Source organism: Marmota monax, unplaced genomic scaffold (assembly GCF_021218885.2).
Source record: "Marmota monax isolate L192 unplaced genomic scaffold, Marmota_monax_Labrador192_F-V1.1 WCK01_AAM20220418_F8-fsc00393, whole genome shotgun sequence".
Taxonomy (NCBI): domain Eukaryota; kingdom Metazoa; phylum Chordata; class Mammalia; order Rodentia; family Sciuridae; genus Marmota; species Marmota monax.
This window is the reverse complement of record NW_026692824.1, coordinates 280,773-290,893: the sequence shown is the minus strand read 5'-3', so window position 1 is coordinate 290,893 and position 10,121 is coordinate 280,773. Positions and strand designations below refer to the sequence as shown.

The 10,121-nt window shown below is 52.6% G+C and overlaps 1 protein-coding gene across 6 annotated transcripts in view; it reads left to right on the top strand.

The window, feature by feature from the left end:
* The first annotated feature begins 1,155 nt into the window (after positions 1–1,155).
* Gabbr1 (gamma-aminobutyric acid type B receptor subunit 1) overlaps positions 1,156–10,121 on the top strand; it is a 36,769-nt gene continuing 27,803 nt past the window's right edge. For 3 of the 6 annotated variants that reach the window (XM_046448496.2, XM_046448494.2, XM_046448493.2), the window contains exons 1-7: positions 1,156–1,256; positions 1,732–1,819; positions 2,485–2,688; positions 3,410–3,595; positions 4,946–4,966; positions 6,365–6,525; positions 9,798–9,932. In XM_046448496.2, the coding sequence (XP_046304452.1) occupies positions 1,732–1,819; positions 2,485–2,688; positions 3,410–3,595; positions 4,946–4,966; positions 6,365–6,525; positions 9,798–9,932 (795 nt within the window). In that variant the 5' untranslated portion in view covers positions 1,156–1,256. Of the gene's footprint in view, positions 1,257–1,731; positions 1,820–2,484; positions 2,689–3,409; positions 3,596–4,945; positions 4,967–5,937; positions 6,124–6,364; positions 6,526–9,797; positions 9,933–10,121 lie in introns of those variants that run through there. The other 3 variants (XM_046448497.2, XM_046448495.2, XM_058580657.1) reach the window with 3 other exon arrangements.

The following is a 10,121-nucleotide window of genomic DNA, read 5'->3' as shown; positions in this document are numbered from 1 at the left end:
CAAAATGCTTATAAAAAGGGTTGAAGGTTGAGAGCCTGGGTTCTAGGTTCTAGTCAGTCTCTCAGCATTTGGCCAGGAAGCTTTCTTTCTTCTTTTTTTTGTTCTTCTCCTTTCCCTGCCCAAATTCAGGTCCATAATCATCAACAACCACGACCGTAACAACACTGCACACGCCTTCAGGAGCTGTCAAAAGGCCTGCACTTCCCTACCATCTTTAGAGCTTCCAGTTGGAACTTAGACAAGAATTATTGATTGCCAGGCTCTGTTGGAGTCAAGAATATTGGCTTCCGCCCATCTGGAGGTTTCTATTCCTATGACCTCCTTACCCCGCGCTTTTCTGTATTTTAATTTCTCTCCTTGATGTCCTCCTTCAATCAGCCCCAGCCCTTCACTCCACCGAGCAGGCTAGGCGAGTGGCAGCAGAGCTGTTGTACCATGGAGTCGCTCTGGTTTCCAGCTCTCTCCCCCACCCAACTCTTTTCGTGCTTAGTTAGCTCCCGGCGGCCCCCTTCGTCCCCGGTATCTTTCTGACCCTGGCTTTTCCTTTCTCTCCCTTGGTCTCACTTCTCCTCCTGGCCCTTGGCCTTTTTCTTCCCTCTCTCCTCTCGTCAGGATCCAGTGTTGCCTTCTCTTTGTGCAACCGTCTTTCTCCACCTTCATCCTAAGCTCCGTCTCAGCGCCAGCTCCCCTGGTCTTTGATTGGGGGCGTTTCACCTCCACCCCGGTTTCCAGCAGTCTCGCCCCTAGGTCGCTCGGCGGTGCTCTGTCCCCACCCGTGCGCGTGAGCACCAGTTTCCCCCTTCTACCTCTCAGCCCCGCGCCTAGCCACCGCTCCCTCCCCCCGCGCTGTGGGCGGTCCAGGGCGGGGCCGGGATCCGGGGCGGCTCCCGGGGCTCGGGTTGTGGGAGGCGCCCTCTCCCTGGTCTCCCCCTCTCTTCCCCCCGCCCTGTCTTCCCCTGCACCCTCCTTCTTCCCTCCGCCCGAGAGCTTTCCCGGTCCCCGGCGCCGCCTCCTTCCCTCCCGGCTTCGCGCTCCCGCGGCCGCCGCCGCCCCGGGGAAGAAGAGACGGGGGTGGGGTTTGGGGGAAGCGAGAGAGGAGGGGAGAGACCCTGGCTGGGCTGAAGCCCGGATTCGAGGGGAGGAGGGACAGGAGGAGGGGAAAGGTGGAGGAGAAAGGAGGGGGGAGCGGGGAGGAGCGGCCGGGCCTGGGGCCTTGAGGCCCGGGGAGAGCCGGGGAGCTGGGCCGGCGCGCCGAGGTAAGAGCCAGGGCCCCGGGGAAGCAGGGCTTGGAGAGGGGCGCGCGGGGGAGGGCCGGCGGGCGCAGGGCCGAGCCGGTGATCGGGGCTGGGGGAGAGGAACTGCGGGGATGGAGACGGGGAGTGATAAGGCGGCCGAACCCGGGAGCGTGGGTAAACCGGGCTCCAGCGAGCCGCGGGGGCCGGGGGAGAGGAGGTGGTGAGAGGTGGAGTCCCGGGAGGGTGGGGGGCCGAGGGAGGCAGGAGGAGGGTGGGGACAGGCTTTCTCTCCTCCTCTCCCCCCACCCTGTGCGGGGCTCCGCCCCCGCCTCCTCCGCTGGGCGCTCTCCTCGTCCTTAAACTGAGCGGGGTCGGAGCTCGTAAGGCTTCCGGAGGGAGGCCAGGTCGCCTCCCCGGGCCGGGCCGGGCCAGGTCGGGTCGGGCAGGGCCGCTCCGGCGAGGCTCGGTCCGGTCCTCACTGTCGCCTCTCACTTAGATGCTGCTGCTGCTGCTGCTGTTGGCGCCTCTCTTCCTCCGCCCCCTGGGCGCTGGCGGGGCGCAGACCCCCAACGCCACCTCAGAAGGTGCACCCTTCGGTGATTCGGGCCCTCATCCGACCCTACTTACCCTTTCCCTTCACCTCCTCCTTTCTGCTCCTCATCACTATTCCCTCAGCCCTCTAGAGCATCCTGATAGCCAACCCTTACTCCGCGCCACTATACTACTCCTGACCTCCTTTCTATCACCCCACATTACTACTTAGCACCCCCTTTCTCTGCCCCACATTACTAGGCTATACCACCTTTCTGTGACCCCGAATCATTTTCTCAGACCCACTGCCCTTTCCCACATTGGCCCCACTTTATTACTTAGATGGTCTTGTAAGGTCCCCCTCTTTTTTAATTTAAATCAAATATCCTCGTTTAGCCCCCGTTTTTTAAACCAAGCTCCTGCCATATTTCATATCCTTTACGATTTCTTAATTGCTTTTCTCCATTACCCCCAACCAGCATTATTCCCTCCCAACTGGTGGGCTCTGTCGTCAGCTTTAACTTAGCCCATTACTCACTGTCCTTTAGCTCAGGGTTCTGTATCTGCACTCTCATCTGCTGTCTAGTCCCTAACCTCCCCCTAGTTCCCAGCCAGTCCACTGACCACACCCTGCTTTCCCCTGCCTCCCCAGCAGAAGTTGGGCTTTCCCTCTTTCCCACCATTCCTCTCAGTATTGCCTCCCCAACTCACCCTTCAGGTTGCCAGATCATACACCCTCCCTGGGAAGGGGGCATCAGGTACCGGGGCCTGACTCGGGACCAGGTGAAGGCTATCAACTTCCTGCCGGTGGACTATGAGATTGAGTATGTGTGCCGGGGGGAGCGCGAGGTGGTGGGGCCCAAGGTGCGCAAGTGCCTGGCCAACGGCTCCTGGACAGATATGGACACACCCAGCCGCTGTGGTGAGTAGCCTTGGGAGGCCCCACCCCTTCTCAAGACCATTAATTACTTTTCCTGCCTTAGGTTTAGCATTACTGTTTCCAAGTCAGCTTAACCAAATTTACAAATACATTTAATGAACAACTACTATGTAAGATGTTGCTGGGTAGTTAGAGGTGGCAAAGCACGCAGCTTGCACATTTCATTTCATCCTTTCCTTAGGCCAGTGATCATTGGATGAAATAACTTTGATTTTTTTGTCTTATGCTATTCTCTTTAAGGATTTTTAGTAGCAGATTATGCCAAAAAAATGCTAAAATGATTTCAATACATTGCCCAACACCTGTCCATTCCAATGACTATATGCCCAGGGAACAAAAGACAATTTAATATTAACCAACTATATTAAGAAAAGCAAATCTGATTGTGCATTCAAAGTTATCCACACATTTCAAAGATAGAGAACCGCCCACTATAGTGGATTGTGGAGAGATCCCATTTTGTGTGCTTATAGCTCCATCTTGGGTTCCTACAATGGAAATACTTTTTCTTGTTTTCTTTTGAGAATGTGTGGATGCTTTCAGGGTTAAGGGGGGAGTAGAAGGTAGGGATGCTAATCCTTTTCACAGCTTATTTTCTGTAGAGTAAGATACTGTGGGATCGAACCCAAGCCCCCTGCTCTCTGTTAAGGGAAAAAAGCCTTCTCCAACTTGCATCTCTTCTCATTTTCCTATCTCTCCACAGTCCGAATCTGCTCCAAGTCTTATTTGACCCTGGAAAATGGGAAAGTTTTCCTGACGGGTGGGGACCTCCCAGCTCTGGACGGAGCCCGGGTGGATTTCCGGTGTGACCCCGACTTCCATCTGGTGGGCAGCTCCCGGAGCATCTGTAGTCAGGGCCAGTGGAGCACCCCCAAGCCCCACTGCCAGGGTGAGGGGAATAGCTGCCTGCATGCAGCTGATGAGGATGCTTGTGCAAGAAAGGGAGCGGGGTGGAGTGGGAATAGATGGTGGGAAAGGATGGGGTCCTATGAAGAACTTGGAGGAGGGCCTTGGGAAGGCAAAAATGAAAGTCCAATTTTTTCCACCATCCACTTGCCTCAAACTTCTGCTATCCCCAGTATTCAATTTCCCTATGTTGGGGGATGTCCTTTCTTTGCTTTCCTCTTTCTGTAAAGTCCCTGCTTCCAGTTCTTGGGACTTACATTTTCTTTTTTCCTTTATGAATCGAAACTTCCCTTACCTTCACAAGGTTTAAATACTCCAAGTTTCCCTAGATCCATTCGCTTTCTCTAAATTTAGAACTTTGTATGCATCACCCTCTTCTAGAATTGACTCGTCACCATTCATTCTTTAATTGAATTTTTGTAAATATAAAGTCATGCACAATGTAGAAAAATTGGCAAGAGGAGTTCCAAGAGTGGAAATATATCAGGGTAAAATGATTTAAAATTGGGTGCAGAATTATCAGAACATTGACAACTCAGAGATGGAATGGGAAGACTATAGTCCTTTTCTGTCCCTCCTAGACAATTTCCAGCATTCCCTGAGGGAATAATTTTTGTGTTTACCACCTTTTTTGCCATCTAGTTCTGCAAACTTCTCCTTTTTCTGGGCACTCAAACTCTCCTTCTGCAGTCTTCTCTTCTAGAATGTAGGCATCTATTCCTATGCCTCATGCTTCTGCTACTCTGTAGACTATTTCAAGATCCTTGGCCTTGTCTTTCTTCAATTAACTCAAGTTATTCCACTTCTAGTTTACCATTCCATCCCGGAAATGGCTGTCCTATCCAGGGGTGGATTTACTTTTAAGCTAACAAAGCTTAAGCTTCAGGGTTCCTCACTTACCAGGCCCTTTTCCTGTGCTCTAATAATGTAGTGGGCTTTAAGAATGTGTTCACATGCTACTTCACTTTTGTCAAAATTGCAAAAACTAGGTATTTTAACAGTAATTGCTTAAAATCCATTGTAATTTTTTTCTCAGAGACCCTTATACTTTGTAATATTCAGGCTCTACAAAACCAGAATCTGTCCCTGCCTTAACTGTTGCTCCTCCTGTCTCAATTTCTATGTCCTATGAAAAATAAAGGAAGAAAACCAACAAGTCCTGACCCCCAGCCCCACCTTGCTCTTATCCCCAGGCACCCTCCCCTCAGAATCGCAGGCTTCTGCCCTCCCCCGTCTTCGGCATGGAGAGGTGTGGGAGGGGGCTGGGGATCAGGCCTGGGAAGCTGGGCGCCAGTGGTAACTCTTCTCTGATCCCGGTCTTTCCTGCTGCCAGTGAATCGAACGCCACACTCAGGTGAGATCAGAAACCCTAATCGCGTGCACAGCAATCCCTTTACCCCTAAGTCTTCACCTTCCACCCGCAGGAGTTCTGCCCCTAGGCTATGGATGTCCTCCTTCACCCACCTCCCCCCACCCACCCGTTTGCGACCGTCCCCTTCTTTCCCTACCTGTTTCCTGCCTCCAGTCCCGGTTTTCCGCGGTCCCTCCCATCTCCTTGCTTGGCTGCACTTCCCTGGGCTCCACCTCCTCCCAGATTCTGCTTCTTGGCCAAATGGCAGAGCCCCGGCAGGGGGCGGCAGCGTGCTGTGAACCTGAGTTTCCACCTCGTCTTCCCCATGGGGTTCCTTCCGACCTTCTCTGGAACCTTTTCCTGCTTGCCCCCTTTTTAGGATTTCACCTGATGGACTCCATCAGCCCATTTCACCCACCTCCAACCCTGGCCAGGGCCTCTCACGCTTCCCCCAATTCTTTCCTTCCTATACTCCTCTTTATTCTCAGTTCTGTCTCCCATCACCCTTTCTCATCTACCTGCCCCATGTTCCCTTCCTCTATCCCCAACACTGCCCTCTATACCAGTCTTCCCTTCCTAACCCATTTCTATCTTCCAAAACTCTTCCCACCTCTATCCCTCTCTCAGCACCCTCAGTTCATATCTCCTTTCAGATCTCGGACGCCAGCCCCTTTTCTGTCCTGTCCCATTCTCCTTCCCTTCCCCATCCCTCTCTCGCTGCTTCAGCCTCTCGCGTTGCTCCCTCCGCCCACCCTGCCCTCCTGGCACGCTCCATCTCCTCTTTTCTCCTCCCACTAATATCCCCTTGGGTGGGTGAACCTCTTCCTTTCCTCCATCCATCCCTATACCTCGAGAGGTTGCACCCTCTTTCCCTAACCCTCCCCTCCTTTCTGGCTGTGGTTCCCACCTCGAGCTTGCTTTCATCCCTGCCCCCTTCCTCCCGCCCCACCTCCTGCCCCCCCCCCACCACTGCCGTGCCGCTCGCTCGTGACGTCAGAGCCCCCTCCCAGCCCCACATCTCCCTCCTCCTCCCCTTCCTCGGTCAGTCAGTCCGCGAGGAGAGTCCGCGGTGGCGGTAGCGGTGGCGGGAGTAGGAAGCCCACCTTCCCTGCTTCCCTGGGGGCCCTAGCCCCCTCCTCCCCACAAAACCGGGGATGGAGGTGCCTGCCCGACACCCCCTCAGCAGCCCTCCCCAGAAAAAGTGTCCCCCCTGAGCTCCCAGCTCCCCAAGCTGCCACCCCCGCCCCCTCCCTGCCATGGGTCCCGGGGCCCCCTCTTCCCGAGTGGGGTGGCCACTGCCTCTCCTGGTGGTGATGGCAGCTGGGGTGGCTCCAGTGTGGGCCTCTCACTCCCCTCATCTCCCACGGCCTCACACGAGGGTCCCCCCGCACCCCTCCTCAGAACGACGCGCAGTGTACATCGGGGCGCTGTTTCCCATGAGCGGGGGCTGGCCAGGGGGCCAGGCCTGCCAGCCCGCGGTGGAGATGGCGCTGGAGGACGTGAATAGCCGCAGGGACATCCTGCCGGACTATGAGCTCAAGCTCATCCACCACGACAGCAAGGTAGCACCCGACAAGGGAGTGGGTGAGAGGTGGGGGCTTAAGGGGGCAAGGGGCCAGCTGTGTTAGCGCCTGAGTCTGAGTCGCTTTGAGATTGGGAGGCAAACCCCTCCCTTGTGTGACTAGCAGGAGACGGACTGGAAGTGCAGGAGCTTGGGGAGAATATCAGGGGCTGGAGGTTCAAGATGAGGGTCTGGGGGTTCAAGATGGTTAATCATGGTTAATCACGCTGTAAGGCAAACCCTTTGCCCTGCAGTGAGAGACTCATGGAAGTGCAGGGGTGTTGAGAAAACTGGTGATGGGTTTAGGGTCCTAGCTAATACTGGCCTTCTGAGGGAGTAAACTAACCCAGGACTGGGTTGGGGGCAGGAGGGAATGTCAGAGGTGGGGAGCTGTATCAGGGGTTTACATTTACCATGGTAACAAGGTAAGTGTGGTGTATGTTAAGGATGGAAGGAATAGGGAGAGAATGAGAAAATTTTGAGGGACTTGAGAGCTCTAGTTTATTTATCAAAACAAACAGGAAGGTAGCTTCTAGCCCTACCTGACTCCTTATCCCTCCATCCCCAGTCCTGTTGAAGATTCCTGGACTGTGAGAATGTATGGCTTATAGCTGTTGGGGAAGGATAATGGTTTAGAGGTGGACAGAGACACTGGAGGATAAATTGGATTAGGGGTCCACATGAAGAGCCCCCACCATAACATGGTGATGGAGAGGAATCCCTAATACAGGGAGAGGAAAGAACAGAAAAGAAAGGAGTGGGGGAGGGGGGCAAAGAGGCAGGATGGGGATAGTGAGGAATCCTGGGGCATCTTGTGGAGCTTGGGGGTCCTGATTTTATCTTCTCTTTTAGCATTATGGCCTTTAGATGTGAGATGTAGGGTTAGAGAGGAGAGAGAAGGAAGAGGGGAAAGGAAGGAAATTTGGGTCTAGGGGTGTTAGGGATGATCTCTGATAAGATTTCTTTACCTTCCCACTCCCCTACATGAATAATTGGGTAATGGAGAAGGTATGACACAGAGAAGGAAGGAAATTTGGGATCCTCCTAAATTTCTCTGACATGTGGCTCCAGAGATTTAAGGGACTAGGTTAGGGAGGTAGGGTACAGTGGGTGAAGATTTGGGGATTTTACACTTGGAGTGTGCTGAGGATTTATATCCATTCTCTAGAACATCAATATATATCTAAAGTAAGTGGGGGAAAAGGAAAGGGGATAGAAGTGGGGCTGCAGGCAGGGTGCTTGGGGAGAGGAGAGCATAAGGATTGGTAGGCATTTGGAGACAGAGCTTAAAATCCTTTTGGACTGTTACCTTCTCTGTATTTCTCAAATGTCCGTATACATAAGAATCACCAGAGGGGTTGTTAAAAATACAGATGCTAACTCCTGGGTCAGGGAGGAATCCCAAGAATTATCTACATTTTTACCAACAGAAATTCTGCTTGAGTTGTAGCTAACACTAGGATGCCTATGGAAAGAGCAGCAGGGTTCAGGAAAAGAATTAGGTATTAGGGTAGGGAAGGCATGAAGAGAAATAGAGGGTCACATCTATCTGAGGGGTCAGACTTGGGAGACTTCGAGAGTTTTTGGTCAGGGGCAGGGGTATGAGTGTGGGGGAAAAAGATTGGGAGAGATGGGGGCAGGCTTTATGAGGGGGCATCACAAGGAAGTAGGGGAGGCCCGTCTGTGAGCTTGAATTTACCCACCATGATAGGTGATTCCCTGAAGTGTTGGGGAGCAGCTGGGGGACCCAGGAGAAGGCAACTAGAGAAGTTAGCAGAGGCATACAAGGAGGGGATGAGAAGGCAGAAACTGGAATGTGTCCACTAGAATGTGCCTCTTTTCTGCCTGCAAGTCCAGATCCTTGCAAGAGCAATAGGAAGAGGGAGAACTTCATGGAAAGGGGATCTGCCATGATGTCCACATGTTCTTATTAACCATTTCTTTAGACAGGAAGTAGAGGGGCACTGAGGAGGCTTTGGAGAAGCTGGGGGCAAGATCTGGAATAATAGATGCTGAGAAAATTCAGGATGTTTGGACCCCAGAATAGTAAAGATATATTGAGATGCCCAAATGGGAGACATGAAGAGAAAGTCTTCAAAGCAGTTGAGCAATACCCTGAGCAGGGGGTGAAGGTGGGGTGGGCATCAGGGCTCAGTGTTCTCTAGCTTCCACCAGCTTCCCCTGGCTCCCCTGGCTCTCTGGACTCTAACTTCCCACTGTGTCCCAAATGTCAGGCCTCAGTGGGGAGTGAGCAGGCTCTAGGGAGCTTTCTTTATTTCCTTTCTACTTGTACCCCCCCCCCCCCCAGTTCACCCTCCCCAGTTGCCTGTGTCTCCTGTCTGTTTCCCCTCTTCCCAGGCTCCCCACTGGCTGCCATTTATTCTCCACTTCCTTTGGGTCTCCTGCAGCTTCTGAAATGTCACATTTCAGCAGGAGGGGAATAGGCAGTGGGAGACCCATGACTGTCTCTCCCTCCCCCCCATTGCCACTCCTCCCAGCCTCCCTTTCCTCTCTAGCTTTCTGCATTACTTACTTTACACAGTGCCATGCCTCTCTTTTAGACACCCCTGAAATCATTCATTCTTGAGATCCCCATTCTGTTTATTCTCCCTGTTCTTTCCTCATCTTAGATTCTTTCCTACTTCTACCCTTGAGTGTTGTTTTTTTTTTTTTTTTCTAATGGACCTGTCAATTGTCAGGGCCCAGCAGGAGGGGATGGGTGAGCTGAGCAGACCCCCTACTGGTCTTGTTCCTGTTCTCTCTTGTTTACTTATCACTAGCCCTGAAAAGAGGGAGGAAAAAAAATGAAGGAGAAAAGAGGGAGTTCTTAGAGGTGAAGGAAGAAATTTCATAATATGATTTTTGAGGAAGCTGTCTGGGAACCTGGAGAGAATTTGTGTTTCTGCAGACTTTTCTTCTCAGGGATGTTTGGAACATAAAAACATGGGGTGAAGGGCAGGGGTGACAGGAGAGGTGGACTTGGGGATGTCAGCGGATGAACTAAAGGAGAAAAGAAACATATCCATGAATACTGATATAGGGGTATGCAGGAGAGGAGAGGGATTCAGTGCCAGATGGAAGACAGAGAATAGAGGTAATTGAAAGAGGAGAAGCAAGAAACTTGACAAGAAGAGATGTCAGGGAGAAGAATATGGTAATAGTGATGAAAGTGGGTAATTGAAGAAGGAACTAGGTTGTCCAAGAAAGATAAGACAGTTGAAATAGAAGGTTAAGAGCCCTGAGGGGCTCCCCAACCCTTCCTTCCTCACTCAGTGTGACCCAGGCCAAGCCACCAAGTACTTGTATGAACTGCTCTACAATGATCCCATCAAGATCATCCTCATGCCCGGCTGCAGCTCTGTCTCCACGCTTGTGGCTGAGGCTGCCAGGATGTGGAACCTTATTGTGGTAAGCAAGGGTATGGGGGTCAGAAGGGGTGTGGGGGTGGTTTCCTTTTGGGCTGTACTAAGGGAGGATTGTAGGTTTGGGTTTTAAGAGGATTGAGGGAGGGACCTACTTCCAGGATCCAGAACCCTCTTCAGACCTGAGCTGGTTGGCCTCCCAGCAGCAGTGCTTAACCATACTTAAGCTGATCTC